The sequence below is a fragment of the Benincasa hispida genome, chromosome 9, assembly GCF_027475165.1.
Source record: "Benincasa hispida cultivar pf3 chromosome 9, pf3_genome.v1.1, whole genome shotgun sequence".
Classification (NCBI taxonomy): Eukaryota; Viridiplantae; Streptophyta; class Magnoliopsida; order Cucurbitales; family Cucurbitaceae; genus Benincasa; species Benincasa hispida.
In genome coordinates this window covers 87857963-87878745 of record NC_143486.1, presented here as the reverse complement: position 1 = coordinate 87878745, position 20783 = coordinate 87857963, and the positions used below count along the sequence as shown (strand labels likewise).

At 35.2% G+C, this 20783-nt stretch overlaps 2 protein-coding genes and 1 long non-coding RNA gene across 6 annotated transcripts; 1 reads left to right on the top strand and 2 right to left on the bottom strand.

Moving 5' to 3' along the window:
• The first annotated feature begins 245 nt into the window (after positions 1-245).
• Positions 246-4087, top strand: LOC120087147 (uncharacterized). 3 transcript variants are annotated; one of them, XR_005484447.2, is made up of 4 exons: positions 246-585; positions 681-750; positions 849-935; positions 3798-4087. It is a non-coding gene; the product is annotated as an uncharacterized LOC120087147 (long non-coding RNA). The 3 variants fall into 3 exon arrangements; XR_016532362.1 differs by having other exon boundaries at positions 849-1049; XR_005484445.2 differs by lacking the exon at positions 3798-4087 and having other exon boundaries at positions 849-1784.
• An 840-nt stretch (positions 4088-4927) lies between these two features.
• Positions 4928-6567, bottom strand: LOC120086148 (YCF36, putative (DUF1230)). 2 transcript variants are annotated; one of them, XM_039042624.2, is made up of 4 exons: positions 5827-6567; positions 5657-5685; positions 5518-5574; positions 4928-5430 (listed from the first exon to the last, which is right to left on the bottom strand). In XM_039042624.2, the coding sequence occupies exons 1-4, from the start codon at positions 6320-6322 to the stop codon at positions 5188-5190; spliced, it is 825 nt and encodes a 274-aa protein (XP_038898552.1). In that variant the 5' UTR covers positions 6323-6567; the 3' UTR covers positions 4928-5187. The 2 variants fall into 2 exon arrangements, with proteins under 2 accessions (XP_038898552.1, XP_038898550.1); XM_039042622.2 differs by having other exon boundaries at positions 5657-5700; positions 5827-6542.
• Positions 6568-7461: 894 nt separating this feature from the next.
• Positions 7462-17577, bottom strand: LOC120085707 (Protein kinase superfamily protein). The gene is made up of 13 exons (XM_039041860.2): positions 16464-17577; positions 14544-14984; positions 14222-14325; positions 12183-13303; positions 11403-11443; positions 11126-11194; positions 9886-9986; positions 9081-9159; positions 8907-9005; positions 8748-8816; positions 8562-8611; positions 8298-8474; positions 7462-8129 (listed from the first exon to the last, which is right to left on the bottom strand). The coding sequence occupies exons 1-13, from the start codon at positions 16917-16919 to the stop codon at positions 8027-8029; spliced, it is 2910 nt and encodes a 969-aa protein (XP_038897788.1). The 5' UTR covers positions 16920-17577; the 3' UTR covers positions 7462-8026.
• Positions 17578-20783: the final 3206 nt, after the last annotated feature.

Below are 20783 nucleotides of genomic sequence, written 5' to 3'. Positions count from 1 at the left end.
TGTTGTTTCTTAGTTTTGAGGTTAAAATTTTGATTTTTTGAAATTTTGGAAGGAATTAATTAAGGTTTGGAAGAAGAAACTGAGTTAATTTGAAATTTGAGGAATTGTTTGGAAAAAGAAAATGAAATGTGATATATATATATATATATATATATATATATATATATATAGGTAGATAGAGAGATAGATAGATTGATAAAAGTGATTAGGGTTTTGATTTAAAATATTTATTATATATTGGTGTCTCGGTTAGCATGAAAAGTAAAAAAGGAAAAAGAAGGGAGTTTCATCTTCTCCTTCGTGAAGCACCAGCACCTCAGCCCTCACGCCGGTGTTTTGCTCAGATCGTTGTCTGTCGCTCAACCTAGCCGACGCGTTGCCATGGTCTTCGCCAGCGATCACTGTCGTCGAGTCGTGCGTCATTCGCCTACACTAGTCACAGACGTCAGCAGACACGCACTCGTGTCCAGTCACCGTTTGGGCTCGTGTTGTTCGTGTTGCCAGTCTGTCGCACACTGCCAGTCAGCCGGGCCTCCCTGCCCAATCCACTGTGTCACCGTCGCTCGTTGGAATCTTGAAGTTTAGGTAAGTTTTGGGTATGTTTGGGTATGTTTTTGATTGGTTCTTGAATAACCATTATGTGATTTAGTCTAATTTCATTGTTCTCATGGCATTTGAAGGGTGATTTGGAGTTTTTTGTGGCAAAAGTGCACTGTCCAGCAGAATTACGTTTTGTTTGGCAAAGGATTGGTGAGTTTCTGGGTTTTCTATGAAGTTTTTGGGTTGTGGTTGATTACCAATTAAGTTTATGGACTAAACTTTTTTTTACCTAATGTGTTTGACCTTAGATTCAAGCTTTGAAGAAATTTTAAGGTCGAAAACATGTTGTCCGGAGTTTTGAGATCGATTTTAGGCGGGTTCAACAAAGACTATTTGTAAGTATTTCAAGTTGGAGCTACTTGGTTAATTGGTGTTTGAGATTCGACTTAAAGACTTGAGTTCAAAATTTGGATTATGTTGTAGGTTCCAATTCAAGAATTTGTTAAGAGGTTGGTTTGCTTGGTTTAATTATTTTTGCTTATTGTCGAAGTAAGTGATACTTACCGGTGCCTTCATGTCAGACGCTCTAGTTTAGAATTATCAAGTTATTTAATGGATTTTAGTAGCATGATTTGGAATATGTTACTCTTTTTTTATGCATGAAAGTTGTTAGGATTATGAGCATGTTGAGTCTATATGTTATGATATGAGTTGTGTTGTGGAACCACTAATAAGATTTATGTATGTGATGCATGTTAGACCAGTAGGGGCGATCTACCTATAGGGATGAAAGTCTTTAACACAGCGGAAAGCACAGAACTAAAACTCATTATTAATTTGGAATTTCTAAAATACCCATATATTGGTCAATTCAAAAATGATACAGAGACCTAAAAAAACAAAATTTAGCTTATCATAAAATTAGAACCTAGGTTAAGCATGCTAAAAAAAATAAATACACAAAAAAGGGATAGGAAACCTTTACTTTCATAGATTAAGTGATAATCCAATTCTACAATTAGGATTTGAGAACACCACCAAGAGAGCAACCTTCCTATCCTCTAAGAAACCTTTGGTAATTTTTTTGGTTTGTGAGAATCAATTCAATTGGGAAAAAGGAAAGAGGAGGAATTTTTCTTTGAGAGAAGTCAAAAAAATAGATAATTGTTCTGTGTAAAAAATTCTTTTTCTCCTCTATGATCAAACCACTTTTTTTATCAACCAAGATAGAGAATCTCTTGAAACGTGAGATCATCCACGTTTTTAGATAACTCCCTTACATGGGAGTTATCTAATTAATTAATTAAATTAATCATTAATTAAATCTATTTAAATCATATTAAATGAAACATCTCTTACATAATCTATAGTTTTAATTCAATTAATTTAATTAAATCTAATTTAATTAAATTAAATTTAATTAAATAATTATTTACTTCTCCAATTAAATTATCTCTGATATTTAATTTGGCTTACATTTGAATCATATTCAATTATATTTCTCTCATAATCTGTAGTTTTAACGTGCATCAAATATATATTAATTTTATCCTATAGTTTTAATATGAATCCAAGTCATTAATATTTGAACTCCTTCAAATATTTAATTCTCCCATAAATTAATTTTGAATCATATCCAAATATAAACTTTATATTATAATGTATCAGTATACATTATATTATTTCCCTAAGTGAATTTGAACATTTCAAACTCTATTCAAAGGATAGTTACCTCAATTCCCTTTACGAGCTAGGAAGAGGAATTCATTGATCTATAGATCAGAAGCTGCAACGATATGAGATTAATTGACTAAACTCATTAACCAATTAAATAATATTCGTTAACTGTGGGTACACTTCACTAAAGACTCGTAGTTGCACTCTACTCATTAACCAATTAAATAATATTATTCGTTAACTATGGGTACACTCCACTAAAGACCCATAGTTGCACTCTTCTCATTGCAGATATATTTTTGTGTCCACGGATATAGACCAGTGACAGCAAGTTAGTCCTTCATAAAGGGGTGAATTCCATCGCGTAAAATTATGTTTGGTTTTGTCCCCATGCTTATTGAGTCAACGAACTGGCCACTATCACCCATACAAAGCAAAGGACAATCCCTCATGAACAGAAGTCCATAACTCACTCAGGAATAAGACTAAGTTGCCTAAGTCATCCTAGTGAAATAGAAACCTTACTAATCAATGGAATTACATCTAGTGGTTACTATTTCATGGTCTAGTCTTATGCAAACTCATTGCATTATGTCCCCTACACGAACGTGTTGGATCATTGTATAAAATACAAAGTGAGTCGTATCCATAGTGTCACAAGGATAAGGTACCTGGCCTTATCTACATACTATAGGCCCTTTATATCGTATCTTGAATATTGATCCTTGTATGTCTCCACATACATTTCATGACTCATACAATAGTTTAAGATGTTAGTTTATTTGATTATGGTTATTTAGGTAAGATAAGTACAAGATAAACAATAACTATTTATTACAATAAACATTAATAACATTTTATTAATGATTGATCAAATGTTACATTTACTATCTATGAGTTTTAGGGCATAAAACCTGTTGCGAAATCAACAATTAAAGAACACAAAAGTAACGTAGAGATAGGGAAGATCGACACACAGATATACGTGGTTCACTAACTGTGTGTTAGCTACGGTTAGCTACGTCTATGGGCAGAGGGAGAACAATATTATTTGAGAGAATGTTTTCAGAATTACATCAAAACGGCACCTTTAGGGTTAGAGAGTTTATATAGCGAACTACTCTAAACCCTAGGGTGAAAATCGTAAATAATTGCAAATAAATAAATATGTTGTTCGAAGCGCCAGCAAACAGATTCAAGGAATTTCAACAAAACCCAACACTACTGTCTCGCCTAGATGCATGTTTTGATACAGTGGACCAATGGGTCCAGTTCCATGTTTTGACGGTGCACTATCAGACCACTAGACATGTATGAACTGATGAGTTCATTTGCATGTTACATTTTCATGAATCGACAGGTTCACTTTCATATTTTTTTTACAGTGTGCCATCAAGCCACTAGACATGCGAGTTAGGGCGAGATAGGTTACCCTCTTAGATAGTCATCCAGGAATAGTTACAGTATGCATGTCCCACTAGCCCCAAGTATTCACTGCAAGTGATTGCTTAGCATGGTCTCGATAATGGGGTCACTTATTAAGTATTTTATACTCATTCTTTATGTTTACATGTTTTCAGGTAAGAGCAAGGATACACGAGCGACTGACAAGAGGAATTCGTGATAGTGCCCATGGGACCAGACAAATGCTTCCGCATACGAGTTCTTGAGTCGTTTTCATGTTTTCTGTACGTACTTTAGTTTTTTACAGAACTAGGGTGTTTGGGATTTTTTTCGGTTGGTTTCCCTTATTTTAAAATCTATGTTTTAGGGGTATCTTGAATCAAAATGTTATAAATTTTGAGCTGGAACTTTGGTTGAACTCTTTGTTTGATAAAATAGTCTAATTCTCATTTTTTTTAAAAGTAAATGTATATGTTCAAGTTTATGCATGCATGAAGTAACGACCCTATCAGGTATTTTAGAAAGTCAGGTCATTACCATGAGTGTATCTAACATCAATCAACATCCAAGTGTATCAATAATATGTATAATATCAATCACCACATTCAATCAATGACTTATTTTGAAGTAAAATATTTGTACTTCATTTTATAAGTATCGTATTCCAAATGCATCAATATTGTATTAAATATAAGACTTGATTGTGCATCAAATATCAATCAGTAAATACTTGAAATAATTAAGACATGAGTGTATCAATAGTATATCTAATCTTCACCAACTAATATACCCAAAATGAAGATATCATTATTCATAGGCAACATTTTAGGTATATCGGTTAAGATATATCAAATTTGTTAATGAAGTATATTAATAATTCACCAGAAAAAAACATGCATATGTATTTCTCTTTTTGTTGTACGTCCGCATGTTTACAATATTGGAGGACATTTTTTACATTTCCCCTTTTTATTGGGGTGGTTGGACCTTTCTCGCCATTTTTGCAGAACAGAAAAAGTGAAGACACGGACTTGATTTGAAAAGTTATTTTGCTAATTGTGCAATCATCCCATAAATAAAGCTGACATAATATATGCATTTGAGTTAACATGTGAATATTGAGATTTGAACGAAGACATTTTGATTGGTAATTTAAATATAAAAACAATGAAAACTAATATTTTGCTTATGTCACAAAGCACCGATCAACATTAAATTGTCCATTTGGCGATCACAAACCTCATCTGTTGCGAATTAATTAGACTCCTAACACGAGTTTAGGTTTGGAAAAAGTTTGACCACAAAATTTTAACCATGGACAAGAATTTGTATTTTTATAAAAATGTAATGTTTCCTAACATCACATTTAATGACACATCAAATCTCGAGTTAAATTTACAATGCATTAGACCTATGCATAATTGCTTATAAAACTTCCTTAAAAGAGAGAAAAGCTAACTGCCTCCAAACTAGAAGTATCATTCCCCCGTTTTATTGTCTTAAGTATATATATATAAACATTCACAAAGAAAACCATTAATCAAACAATTACCGGCAGAATGAATATCATTGAACAAGATCAGCTTCCCCAGCTCCACAGAACGCATCGGGCTCGAAAGATCTGGCGGATTCGTCGCTATAAACACCGGGAATTACTCTGCCACTGCCGTCATCCGCTGCATATTTTCCGGTGAAGAAAGGCCCTAGCAATTGGCCTCCATCTATGTTGACGAGCACGACAATGGACACAAACAGAGACGCCGCAAGGCTAACGAGAGTGTACTTTAGCCTACTGAGCACCGGCTTCACCTGTTTCATACGCCATAATATTTCTCAATCGCAACTGAAACTTTTGATTTTATGGAGCCGAAATCGAAATCGAGATCGGTTACTTACAGTGTAGGAACCGAGGAGGCGATCGCGCGCTAAAACTTGGGCGGTTTTTACCCAAATCTGCAGACATAAGCTCTTGATTTCAGGGATGAAATGGAACCTTGATCCTAAGAGAAGAAGAAGAAGAACTTTCTGAGTGTACCTGCCCGTCGTACCATCCGGTCTCTTCGTCTGTATAAAGGAAATCTTCAGAACCATGATTAATTTATTTTTGTTTTCAATAGATATGAAGAGTAAGAACTCAGTACTATATTTAAACGAAGAACTACGATTTTTAGGGTTCATAGTAAGAACAAAGAAATGAGGGTTTACATTCGACAGTCGCACTGAGGAGACGGTTACCGACGTAAGCCCAACCGAGATACATCCTAACAACCGCAATCGTGACGAACAAAATCCCACTCGAAACAGCGCAAAGAAATCGTTTCAACGGATCCGATTCGACTCCCACGGTGCCGAACCAAGCAACCGGAAGTCCGATGAAGAGCGCAAAGGAAGCGCCGGTGGCAACCAATCGAGAACAGTACTCAACGATGTCTCCAGCGGCCCAGGAGAAGGGGAAAGAGGTGGAGAGAGTCTGATATTCGTTAATCGGCAGCTGTTCCGGCGGAACGGGGCAGCCTGTTTCCGGTGGCATGTTGCTTCCTTTTCGGAAAGAGAAGGAGAGGGATATTCTAGAAACGGAATTTCGGAGGTGGAGAGGTCCAGGGTTTTTGAACGGTGAAATTGATGGCCTGGAGTTCGGCCCCGACGGAAGGAAAGTCCGCGGTGGTGCTTTTCCCGGGAGTATGTACAGGACTCCGGTCATAGTTGTTCGACCGGCGAACGGTTTTTCCTCTGTTTCTGGTTGCCCAATTATTCCCTATCCGAATTAGATTTTAATTCGGGTTCGTCTCAAAAAAACAAAAAAGATTATTTCCATTTTACGGATTGAACGCCATTTGTTTTGTTTCTTCCTTCCATTCTTTTTAGTTCCTCTTTCAGACTGAAATTTTTCTAGCCTAAATATTTCCCAATCAATACATCCCTTTTAAGATTGGACGATGATTGCTCAACTAGTTAAGATATTTTTATTTTATTTAAGTTTTTATTTTTTTTTATTTTAAGAATCGACTAAAATAATTATATGCGTAACATTAAAAATTCTAATTTAAGGATGGGATAGTCTAATCTAGAGATGTCCTCGCTTTCCAATCCCATTCCCACTCTTAGTTTGGATTTTTTTTAAATTAATTAAATTAGATTACTATAAATAAAAACATTTTACTTAAATAGTTAAATATCTCCCTCATTCACTCATGTGTCTATATGAATAAAATGTTTAATTTTCATAATTTTTAATAATTTAAATATTACATCATATCCTAATCTCAATTTTATATATATATATATATATTAAATAATTAATTATATATAAAAATAATGCATGCGTGTATTGTGTTCTCGAGCCTCGACTCAATGGATTAAATGGACATCTCTTCAAGTCGTAAAAAATGCTATTACCAGTCAAATGGGAAGATTACAAATTCTCCCCGATAAAACACAACTCTTCACCTTCATGAGTTAGTGAAGTTCTAACCAAAAAAAAATAATAATAATTATGTAACATTAAATTATAATGTAATTAACATGATTAAATATGTTAAACCAAACATATGTTACCTCTGGGTTAAAGATTGCCCCACATTTATTGAAATAACATGAAAATGAGAGATTCATATGTTATGAACCTGCCAATTGGATTTCGTGTTTGAATGGCATATCTAATCTAAATTCCTAAATTTGTTCACATAACAATCATAATTTAATGATACATCTAATTATTTTTATACAGAAAGTACAGAAACAACATATATTATTGTACAAACAGCAACCTAAAGAGCCATTATGTTAGTCGTGTTCTTTTGCGTTAGCTGAAAATGTGAAGCACATAGAAAGAGAACTAAATAAATGAGAATAAAAAACTTCATATGAATCTTTCTTTTTTGCTTTTGATTTTTGTGAGGGTTCTGGGGGTTAAATTTCTTTTACACAGTAATCTGCAGAGACCAAATGTTTACAATTCCCCAAAGGCCTCCACAGGCAGACACACAGCTTGAGCTTGGAAGTTATTATTTTCACTTTTTCCTCTTTTTTTTTTTTTTTTTTTTTTCCTCCTTGTTTTTCTTTTTCCTCTTTTTTCCCCTTTCATTTGGGAAATTTCTTACATGTGAATTTAATACAACCTACTACACATTACGAACTACAATATATAAAAATGGTAAATCCTTCCACTGCACTTTTAACTTATGCAGCTACCTGTTGTTTTGGAGGATTTTCCACTTTCACTCCTAAATAGGTTTGTGCTGAGCCCCCACTTTGAATGAACTAGCACCTTCCCTATTCAGTTGTGTTTTTCAAACTTTACTGAAAAAAGAGAAACGAAAAAAGAAAAAGAACCAACATTGGCTGCTCTGACTCTTCGAGCCATCGAACAACTTTTTCAATTTAAATGCACATGAATCTTTTCTGTTCACTCCGATATTTGATTCCCGGAGTATGTTTTCTTAACAAGCCGTTGAAGGCGCCGCAGTCGAGTAATAAGCTGAGAGAACGATGGCCTCAATTGTGAGTCCCTGTGAAAAGAGTGAAACTTTAAAATATGAAACGAACTGCAAATATGGATGGAATGATACTCTTAAGACTCTAATCTGTAAATTCTAGTGATATTGGAAATTGAAAGAAGATGGGATGATCAGGAATGAAAACAAGACAACTATGGGTATTGAAAGTTTGAAACTTACGTTTGCCAACAATCACAAATGATCTGTGCAACTGCTGGATCAACATCTTCTGGAATCTCCAGGCGCCGATTCTGGAATCCAACAGCTCCTACAACCTGCATTGGGTTCAAACCTTTCCATGGTATGCGACATGTCGTCAACTCCCACAATATTACACCAAAACTATACACATCACACCTGCATTCCATATAGGCACTTGTCAGTATTATGTCAAATTTGAGCAAAATATATCTCCCCCGAGTTCAATGCCTTGTCGAAACTTACTTTTCATTGGCTGGTTCGTTCCTTAGGACTTCTGGCGCCATCCATTCAGGCTACAATTAAGCAGAAAATAATTAGCATTATTGATTACTATCAATACCAGATGTGCAAGTTATCAAGTTAACAATTTCAATGAAATAGTAAGGTAGTATATATCCAATTTCTTTGCACAACTATCAAGGTTAATACCGTTCCAGCAGTTGACTTTGAAGACAGAAATGTATTCTGCTTGACACGTGACAAACCAAAATCGCAAACCTATGAAGCGACGATGGTTAGTTACTAGAAAAGAAAACTCCTTTAATTGGAACATACAAAGAGAAGTTTCCACAAAATAGTTTCATATACCTTGACAACCCAGTTTTTATCAACGAGGAGATTGGGGGACTTTAGATCTCTGTGAACAATGGTCGGATGACTTGTGTGCAAGTAGTTCATTCCCTTGGCCTAGAAAAAGAAAGATTTATTAAAAGGAGCTAACCATGTTTTGTGGGGAGAGGATTTCTTTTTCTAACTCCTTACCACATCAAGAGCCATTTTCAATCGTCTCCTTTCATCCAGTTGAGAGTTGGGCCGATGTAGTAACCTATACAAACTTCCCCTGCAATGTTTGTCGGCACATAGATAAAAGATTAGGACATGATGAATATAGATTGACTTGCTTTAGATGCGGTAACCATACTCATGCTAATGAGGTTTCTTGACAATGACATAACTAGCGCACAGAAATATCTAAAAAGAGTGTTTGAGGTAGCTTGTAAAAGCAGTATTTTTGGGTGAAGCACTTATCTATAATCACTTCTCAAGGATAAAAGAAAACTAAGTGCTGCTTCAAATTTCAAGTATTGGCCACTTCGCCAAATACAAAATAATTAGGAGAAGAATGGCCGAGTTGGAAATACTTTTCTTTGTTACAGACCAAACTCATTTGAAGGTACCTTTTCAGTTTTCATAACAGAACATAATACAGTAAGAATATTTATGCAGATTTTTCAGAAAACTTGTGCTTCTTCATGTGTGCAATCCAATGTAAGGCGACAATTTGAATTGAATCATCCCAAAATGTCCCTCATTAACATCAACAATTTTGATTGCATTTGACTGTAGTTTGAGTATAACTGGAACTAACTTGAGATTGAGAATATGCATAATACCACAACAAAAGATTGAATTTGACCCACAGCTTCTCAGTAAAAGAAGTAAATTTGATATAAACTCATCACGGTAATTAAATTACATCGCAGAATTAATCTTTAGAACATGCAGCAAGTAACCTTTAAGCTAAAATAATGTTAAAGGGAGAAGGGGGAAAAGCAACATAATCAACCTGGGAAGAAACTCTGTAAGGATAGAGAAATGAGGAGGGCGAGTGACCGCTCCCATGAAAAGGACAACATTAGGATGCCTCAGCCTTAACATGATTTCAACCTGCATGAATACGCAGGAGCTTAACGACCTATAGGAAAGCCCTTAAAGAGATTGTTATCAATAAACACGTTTCACAAACACAAATTATGGCCAGCTGCAAATATAGCGTACTGCAGACAACAAACTAAATAAAAAGTATTTGTAACTACCACAAAATATTAAACACACAGGTGTCTGGCAAGTCTCAGGTAGTAACCCATCTACTCTTAAGATATATGTTGATAAATGATTGAATCGACATTATTTGACTCAGATTATGTTAATAGTTGATAGATCCAAAAATTCATTGAGCAACCAGATCACTTACAGTTTCAGTCACTCATTGATAAAGTCAATCACTAAGGCCCCATTCCTTAACCATTTGGTTTTAAGTTTTAGCTTTTGAAAATTAAACCTAAAACACCCCTTCCATCTCGAGCTTTCTTGTTCTGTTATCTACTTTCTACCCATGTTTTTAAAAAACACGCCAAAATTTAAAAACTAAAAAAGCAGTTTTTAAAATTTCGTCTTTGCAAGAGTGAAAGCTTCTTCTTGGTGCTCCCTCTCCAAGAAATTTTCTGATTATTCTGTTCAAGATATTTGTCTCAATTGGAATGCTTTCATTCATTCTATGTAATTATATCTTTAAGACAGTTTTCTATTGTATTTATCATATGTTGTTCTGGGGTTTGATGAGGATACCATGGGTGTGTCAACCTAGTTGAGATAGCCAGGTACATCTGTTGATCCCTAGTTCTTGATATTTCATAGACCGAGTCCTCATCAAGCATGGCATGCTACCCACAACAAAGCTTCATCCAATTCCCTCACCCCATGTGTAGGCCATTTAAGTCCCCTTTTATCTTCGAGACACAATTCTGAAGTTTGAAAGAATTTTTTCCTCTTCAACATCTCTGCCTGTGCTTTCATAACTACTTTTAATTGTTAGCTACAATTCTCTATTTGTTCCATTTTGCTTTCCCAAATTTCCCCTATTTGTTGATTTTCCAGATCCAAATCAGGGCATTTGGATCTTAAAAATGCTAATTTCTTGGGTCGGGGAAAAAACACCCTGCATTTGCATTTACTTTAAGAAAAAGACAGATAGAACCAGAAAATTTTCCAAATAAATAACCTAAAAACTAGAACTTGTGACTTACTTCACATTTTAATTGAACCAAAGCAGCACCGGAAAAATCTTGATCCAAGAACTTCTTCACAGCAACTTCCTGTAATTCATAATAGCTAAATTTAACTCCAACTCTGACAAAAATACTCAAAAAGGAAATTTAATGTTGCAACCTCCTAACGAAAGAACAAATTAAGGATTTATTGGACATGACAATACTCAAAAATTCATGGAATTTTTTATAAAACAATAAACAAAAGAAAAACTATGTGACATGACAATGCATACGCTTATCTGTTGAAACTTACTGTGCCATTCCAATCTGCTCGATAAACCTCGCCATATGAGCCTGGGATACGAAGAAGACCATTATTCTTCATTTCAAAACATCATGCATTACAAGAAGAAGTAGATTGAAAGCCCACTGATGATGGAACAACAATCATCAACTTTATACGATTAAGAAAACCAATAACTTGTTCTGAAAACTGTTTCCAGAATAATTTTCTTTTTTTCAATGCACAAGCGAAACATATTTAGATAACTGTTATTTTACCAGCATCCTTTTCTTCTTTAGTGAGTCCACAAGTGAGTTTTCTTTTCTTCTAAAGTTGATGGGAAACGCATCAACCTATAAAAGTTATCCGAGTTTTTCAAACAAAAAAATTGAAGTAGAAACAGAAACTCATTTTAAAAGTGGTTTCCCAAACAAACCTTTTTCAGTTATGAATGATAAAAGTAATAATTAAACCTGCAGTACATATTCCCCTAAAATTTGATTCGTCCCAGTGATATTTTAAGGAAGGGATCTAATGGTAAACACACAACCAAAATGATAGGTTAAATTATGAATTTGGTCCCTAAGATTTAGTCCACATGGTTTTAAAAGTTAAAATTTCATTATAATGGTATAATAAAACTTCATAAGAACTATCTTACGGTTAGATAAGACTCTCATAAATAGTCCGAGCTCCTACTGTAGGAGCTATTTTTACGAGGGTTATCAAACCTTAGGGACTAAATTCTAACTTTTTCCAACTCATAGGAATCAAACTTATAATCTCATTGAAATTAGACATGTGTCTTACCAATACCAATACGTTCACCAATATGAAGATCCTCCCAAGGAATTTCCCATTCTGCAACTTCACCTAATATTGGGTTAATTGTCTCATTGTGCTCATCACTAGCATGCAGTTTACTATTATCAATTTCTAACAAATTTTCATGTGGATTTTGACTCAAATCATAGCACTGAAGAGGTCCACTGCTCTTATCTTGCAACAACCTTCTTTCTTCATTCACTAAGGCACTTCCTAGTTTTTTGTGAAAGTCAGCATCAGATGTCAACAAAAGACCATCCGTATGTTCACGATGAAAAGTTCCATTAACATCAACCAATTTTCCTGTTTCACCATTAACATCGACAAACACAAATCCCTCGTTTTTCATACTGTGAGGCCAAAAGATGCTGTGCTTGTTTGCATTTGTATCGGGCATTTGTTCATCAGACAATCCCTCGGCAGATAGATTCTGTTTATTTTCATGGACAATGTTGTTCGAATACTCTGTTTCAGTAGAAGTAGCAGAAGACTTTCCGTGGCTTGCTAAAATATTGGGGTGGCTCTGAAGCCCAACATCTATGCCTTTTCCATTGAGTGGATACATTTGAAAAGTCGCTTTGCTTTCACCCTTATCCTGTGAGTCTATATCAGAAAACAAATCTGCAGGAGGTGATGCACCACTCTCTAACAAGACAGCATGTAATTTCTGAGCAAATTCTGGGTTCTTTGCAGCACTTATGACATACTTCGACACTTTTTTCACTTTCTTCTTTTGTGCAGAAGCAGACTGTGCACATGCACCCAATGAACTTTCACACGCACTGCTTTCTAATTCTAGAAGCTTCGCAAAATCATAATCAGAACTCCCAGTTTGAATTTCTTCAATAAAGTTCCTAATGTTTTCTTTTGATTGAGCATCTAAATCTGAAGCTTCTTTGGATATTAAGTTGCAAACATTTGCTACTCCATCTTGAGTGGATGAAATTGATACTGCTTCAGCTCCATTTTGTAATACTGGCGTATCTTCAGGAACTTCTATAACATCTGCGGGCCTCCTATCAAAGCCATAATTCGAAAATTGACAGCTGGGTGCCTCTGAGGGAATTAGCGTGCCTGGAGCACCCATAAGATCAATAATATATTCACTGCATCATAGAATAAACCATGTGTAAATATTAGAGCTCCAAGTAATTATATAAAGGAGTGTTGGCCCAAGGAGTTGGGGGAGTAGGAGTTGAGGGGATCAAAATTGTGAACTACACTCCTTATTTGGCCCAAAGAGTCTGTGGACTCCACTACTAAAAAAAACATCAATTTTATACCTTGTTAACTCATTTACACTATGGGCCTCAGGAGTTCATTACTCCCCAAACTACATAACTCCACTCCTTGTCCCAAATACCCCCTAAGTATTCACTTAGACTAAATTGGTATGAATATAAAAGACTGGGCAAACACTTCAACATTTTTTTTAATAAACACACAGGACAAAAATCATGGTACATTAGTTACCAAAAAACCTAGAACGGGAAGGAAGAGGCTTTTCTGCGGTGGGGGGCATAGGATTAGGGTGGGTGGAAGATGTAAGGCAATCTTTTCGAATTTTCAATGGTACCCTTATTTTTGTATTAAATTGATGGCTGCATTTTCTCTTGCTAAGTCGATAAAATTTCCTCAAATCCATCCCTATGCCTATTTGTAATCACAGGATGCTCTTCTTCTTCTTTTTCAAGCATAAACTACAGTATTTCTATAGAACAAACTTATTAAACTAAATCAAAAGGAGAAAAAAAAAACAGCGGATGCTTTTCTTGTTTAGGCGCATCAGATGTATGTAGCCATCCCATATTCATTGGTCAACGACAAAATCTCAGAGGAGTGTTTCTACCACCACCTAGGAATTATATCATTGCAACTGAACCAATAGACTTAAATCAACAAAATGGAACCAAGACATGAACAGCTGCAGATTGAGAAAACAAGAAGGGTCCAGATAGAGGGATCCACAATATTTCTTTAGATATTGTATACTGGACCAAAAAAAGACGATCATCTATCCTTACCTTCCATTATCAATTTTGATCATGTTCACAGCTCCGTCATCAGTACCAGTGTAGTAGCTTCCTTTGACAAGTATGCATGGAAGATTAATCCTATCAGCTAGTACCTAATACCAAAATTATGAAGTAAGCCACTTCAACCAAAAACATAAAGGAAAGAAAAAGATATCGGCAAGAACTATGACATTTTTTATTGTTGTTCCAAAAAGGGGTGGTAGCCAAAGTTTGAAAAGCCTAAGAAACCACAATGGCCGAGATTATTAAAGCAGATAGCACTAGTTCAAGAAAATAAATGGTAAAGGGTATAAAATGGAGAGTTTGCAACCTTAAAAAGTAAAGCTCTATGGCGTGCAAGTCCAATATCAAGACATCCAAGTGGTAGAATAATAGTGTTCAAGGAACTACGCATCTCATAACTCCTGCGGGTCCACTTTCTCAACATTTCTTCAGCATCACCCACAGGACCACCCATTCTAGCAACAACTATATCAGCAATTTTTTGAACCAGACCACTTAAAATGAAGCCATATTCAGAAACTCTGCATTCCATGAATATGTTATATGCTTGTCTCTCCAACTGTTGAAGCTCAGGATCAAGCAAGCGGTTAACCAAAATCACCTCATAATCAATATCACTTGTCACACATATTTCTTTAAGATCAACTAACAGTGGCATCTTTCCTCGGGTGCTAGAGTTTGCAGTAATGCCATATAAGTCATAGAATCCATCCATCACTTTCTCATCATAATTTACAACATTATAGCTCTGCATTGGTAAATAAAATAGTTATGCAATTGCTGCTGCCATGACAAATATTCAACAACAACAAGAATAAACTGCATTTAACAATATGTTCACAAATTGATAAATATAGAAACATAGATTTGTGTGCATAAAAAAATTAGTCACTAATTCTTATGTAATAATATTTGAAGGTTGTAACTCCTTGTATAATCAAAACTTAGACTTAGGCCAAATGAAAGGATGATCCCATTTCCTTCAATTTCTAGCAGTTAAGATACAGTACAAAATATTCCTGGCAACACAACTCCAAAAATTCCTGGCAACACAACTCCAAAAGAAAACCTTAATACTCAAATATGTATCCTTTCAAGCAAAAATTATAAATTGATCATTGATATGATTCCAAGGACCTAAACCCAAAAGAAGAAACAAAGAGTAAATCGTTAAACACAGGGTCATTTAGATTAACAAACTAACATTGCACTCAATAGTTTTGCAATATATGTGCATTTGCATGTGAAGAGTGTGGGGTTTACGTGTATACTAAATGATGAAAACAAAGGAAGAACTTCTATTGATTCTGAATATTGTGCACAAAAAACAAGTAATGGGAAGTTTAAAATAACAATTATACCAAACAATATTAGAACTGAACACACAGGACCCCAACAAACCATGCGATATCACAGGCATAAGCCAGAAAATAATGACTTCGTAATGGGCAAAAAAGTAACAACCAGAAAATCATCATCTCCGAAACTAAAATCGTAACAAAATATAATCCTTACATAACTGAAAGACCCAAAAGGGGAAGCTGTGCGAAAAAAAATGAAAGTAAGGTGATGCAAATAAGGAAGTAAGCAAAACTACAACTGCACTAAAATTGACTAACTTGGCCCCAACTTAACTCTGAAAATCATAAATCAGGAGGAAGTGAAAAAGCCACATAACAACAATTCCTCAATCCAGTAGCAGTCCAATGGAATAAGAGTTGCGAAAAGGGGAGGAAAAGAAAAGTTGTGCATCTACATCCAAAAGTGGAATGCGATGGTTCTCCAAGTGATAACTATGTTCCATAAACTATACCTAATGGAAAGAGTAAGCTTCCCAATCACCCAAAAATTCAAATAAAGATCAGAACAGCACTCACGACAACAATGCAGTAATTGATCACATGACCGAAAAACAATTCAAGCACTGGAGAGTACCTAAGATAGAAGATAGTAATTCCCCACTCATCAATCAGACCGATAACCTAATATGCAAAGTTTCTAAAAAACTAAAAATGAAACATTGCTAATCTAATGGCTATTGTTCAAAAATTCAGTGCCAGAAAGGGAGAAAAGAATCCCCAAGATCGAAAGATGTATAGTAATTGAAACATAATTGAAATTACAATTCACGGTATGGAAAAATCAAAACCTAGAAGTTGAATAATGGGAACAAAAATGCCCCAATTCATTCCAAAAAAACTCAAAAGCAAGTTAAATGGAAAAATACCCAATACTGAAGCGAGAGAAATTCGGCGAGGGCTTTACTGCCGGAAACTGAAGGTGAACAGCCAAGGCTCATCCGCTTGGCAGCATCGATCTGAGCGGATTCAGTATCTTGTCTTGAATCAGGATCGGAAGCACTAATCGCCATAGCCAATTGCACCTGAAACTCCTCTTCCAAGGCATTGAAATCCACGCACCCACCGCCCACGACATCCCCAGAAGCCGGCGGATCAACGACTGATTCAACAGCCTCCAATCTCCCCATTGTAGTAGAAGACGCCATAGACAAAGACGAGGAAGACCCAGAAGACGAGGAACCAGATGGATTACTATTGGGGCTTGGGCCTGGACTGGGGCTCGAACTGGGTCGTGCCACAGGTCGGGCATCGCTCAATCGCTGGTGCTCATTAAGTCCTCCACCGATGTGAAGCTTTCGAAGAAGATGTTTCATTTTCGACATCGATCATCAAGCCACAGCACAACACAAACACAAACTCCTCTATCTATCAATCTCTCTCTATCTCACTGGTCTCTTCATACACAAGGTTCACAAAAACGCCTTTTCCCTCTTTTATTTTCCCCTGTTTCTTTCTATTTTGCTTATTTCTACCTCTATACGCCAAAACCTACGCTCCCACAACTCATTTAAACTCTGAAAAACCACAGATTCGATTAAACATGGCTACTCTTCCTCAAGTTAACACCACTTCAACAGACTTAAACTCCTCACCCATTCCCTCCAATACATTTCTACACCTTCCACGCCCTCAATTAACTCTTTTGTCTCCCTTCCCTTTTCTTTCTCTTCTCAAGTCAATGACGCCATCTCGATCCTCTGTAATCACATCCACCATTCTTCCATTGTCATCTCTTCATCTTGACCCTTCATTTTCCCTCCAAGTCCACGCCTTTACGAATACCCTGATGAAATTTATCAATTGGGTCCCCATAGCTGTCGGTTTAGCTTCCTCTCGACCGTCTGATCAACAGCAACATGCGGTTTCAACGCTGAAAAGAAATACACAATTGAAGCAAAAAACAGTCAATTTGATTTCTTATTTGTTGTTATTAATTTGGAATCTTAAGAAAGTAAGCGGATCGGAGAGTTAGCATCATCTGAGGTTACATTATATGATTTAAATGATATATAACTTCGCTAGAAATGTGCCAAACCAAGAAAAAATAAATGGCTTTTTCTTTTTTTCTTTTTTTTTTAAAAATAATTGTAAGTGGTCCTCCCTTTAACTTGAAATTCAAATTTGCCTCTGTTTTGACTAAGAAATATTATATTCATAAATGACATGTATTATTTACCTTTTTTTTTTTTTTTAAATGTGGTAAGCACTTGGAAATTAGTTTTGTTAATTGAATTTAGGCTGATGATGCCACGTTTGTTTGAGGCCATTGCAAGAATAAAACAGTAGCGTGAAGCTGGCATTAGAAGGGATTTGCCAGCTCATTTCTTACGTGTCCACATCTAATTCCGAAATTACACAAACCTCGGACCATTGCTTTAAAATATTTAAACTTTGTTTTCTCAACTCTCACATAAGTTTGTTTTTGGAAAAAATACTTTTTTATTCCTCAAAATCTTTTGAATAGGTATATTTGGTCCCTTGAAGTTTCAAATTAGTTATTTTAATCCTCTATTTTCAATAATAGATTTAAAAGGTCATCTTCGATAACGTAACTATTTAAATTTACATATCTGTTCAAGTAGATTATTTAAATGTTGATGTGGTTTGCTGACTAAGTTGATGATTTGGATTTAAATTTGTCTCGTGAAACTACTTCACGAGACGAACTTTACAAGACAAAAGACATAAATGATGTGAAGTTGAGTTCGTTTATCGTGAAGTAAAGTAACTTCACAAGACAAAAGACAGAACGACGTGAAGTTGAGTACGTTGAGTTCATTTCTCATGAAGTAACTTCACGATACAAACTTGAAGGAACTCCGTTTACAGAGGATGAGCGGAAGCGGATCGTCCAAATCACATTGTGAATGAACTCATACATTTACAGTCACATAGAACAGATTATGCACAAAAATTGAATTACAGCATGCTTCTAGAATAAAAACAGAGGATAAGAGATTATACCTTTGAAGACCCGTTCTTTAAGATAATCCCTCAATCGTTCACCAACGCGTCGAATAAGGCAATCTCCCTCAATCAGCAACAGGTAGCAACTCGATCCTCGAACTAACTAGACACAACCACTTGTGGATACTTTAATATTCTCAGTGTGAGAATCCATAAGTGGTGGGCCCTGACTTATTTTGGTTTGAGGGAAGATTTGTTGTAGAGGAGGAAGACGATCACGTAAACGAACGAGACCATCGTGTAGAAAAGAAAGTCTATCGCATAGACTAGCTATTTGATCATTTAGGCTCTCAAGTGATCGTTTAATAAGGCTTTCTTACTCAATTACTAATAAAATTAGTCATGTGAGATTTTGAATTCAATTTTCATTTTATCCCAAATTTGTCATAAAACTAAATAACTACCCACTAAGAGTGGTTATTGAGAACAATAATTTAATTATCAAATAATTAATAAATATAAATAAATATGATAACTGACTTATCATATTATATTTATAATTTATAGTTTTATTATTGCATCATATAAAATATATAAACAATAGTTTTGTTTCTTTATTTAATGGCATTTAATATAAATCATATTTATATTAAATTTAATAAATATGAATCTTATTCATAGAAAAAAAATATTTGAATCATATTCAAATATTAGTCCCTCCAATCAAACATTAATGTATCAAATCAATTATATCATATATAATTGAATTAATTTAATTATATCATATATAATCAAATTTCCTCTTATTAATTTGAACATTTCAAATTAACCTAAAAACTGGTTATCAATTTAAATTCATTGAGCTACCAAGGAGACCTTATAGACCTGTAGCTTGAAGCTCCAACAGTACGTGAATAATTGATTGAACTCCTTAATCATATTATCCACCATCTGTTAGCTGTCGAACATTCCATTAAAGACCGACAGCTGCACTTTGACGCACTACGGATATATTTCTGTGTCATTTGGATATAACCAATCAACAATACGATGATCCTTCACAAATCGCTCGTATGTACAGTTGGGCCAAATTACCGTTTTGCCCCTATAGTTACATCTAACTCTTTGTACCATTGATCCCTCTAATGAATAATAGATCATAGTCCCACTATGATTAAATCCCTTCCCGGGCCAAGAGAGGATGTGGTGCCACATTGTTCAAGACCCGAAATCAACCCTTAAAGGAGTGATTTATCTATTTACCCTTGCTTCAGGGAATGAGTGAATTTCATCTTGTGTAGCTGAGTTTTCAACTCCTCAATCAGACGAATCCCCAAAATGGTAGGCTTGTTGAGTCGGCGATCTGGCCACTTTAGCGGCTTGTTGAGTCGGCGATCTGGCCACTTTAGCCCATACAAATCAAATGACTGCCCTCATAAGTAGGAGTTCACAACTCACTTAGGATTAAGGTCATATTACTTATGGTCATCCAAGTGAAATGAAAGTCTTAATTATGAATGGCGTTATATAACGAGACTAAGCATTTCATGGTTCGGTCTTATACAAACTCCTTTGTATATAATAATCCCTGCTTGCATGTCTAATACATGAATGATCAGAATCAGATCATTTATAACACTTTACAACATTTGTAATACCTACAAAGCAAACCACACTCGTAGTGTCACCAGGATAAGGTACCCAGCCTTATCAATATACTATAGACCACACGATCCACTTGTATGTCTCCACATACATGTTTAAGTTACAACGATAACCATATATTTTAGTTTATTGGTTTGTGGTTAATGCAACTAAAATATCAAATATTTCATAGACAATGTGAATAAAATATCATATATTACAAATCACAATATTTGTTCATACAATTTACAAACTACAAGACCCTACGAGATTTAGAGCATCAATTCCAACACAACTTCACGAGAAATGAACTCAATCAAACTCAACTTCATGAAGTTACTTTATGAGACAAACTTCATAATACAAGTTTAAATCCAAATCATCAACTTAGTCAGTACGCCACATCGATATTTAAATAATTTATTTAGACAAATCTGTTAATTTAAACAGTTATGTTGACGAAGAGGACCTTTTAAACCTATTATTGAAAGCTTAGGGACTAAAATGGCTAATTTAAAACTTCGGGGATCAAACACACTTATTCTAGAAAACTCGGAGACTAAAAAGGTATTTTTTTCCTTTTTGTTTTCTTGCAAATAAATGGATAACCATATTTCAGGTAGGATGGTCATTTT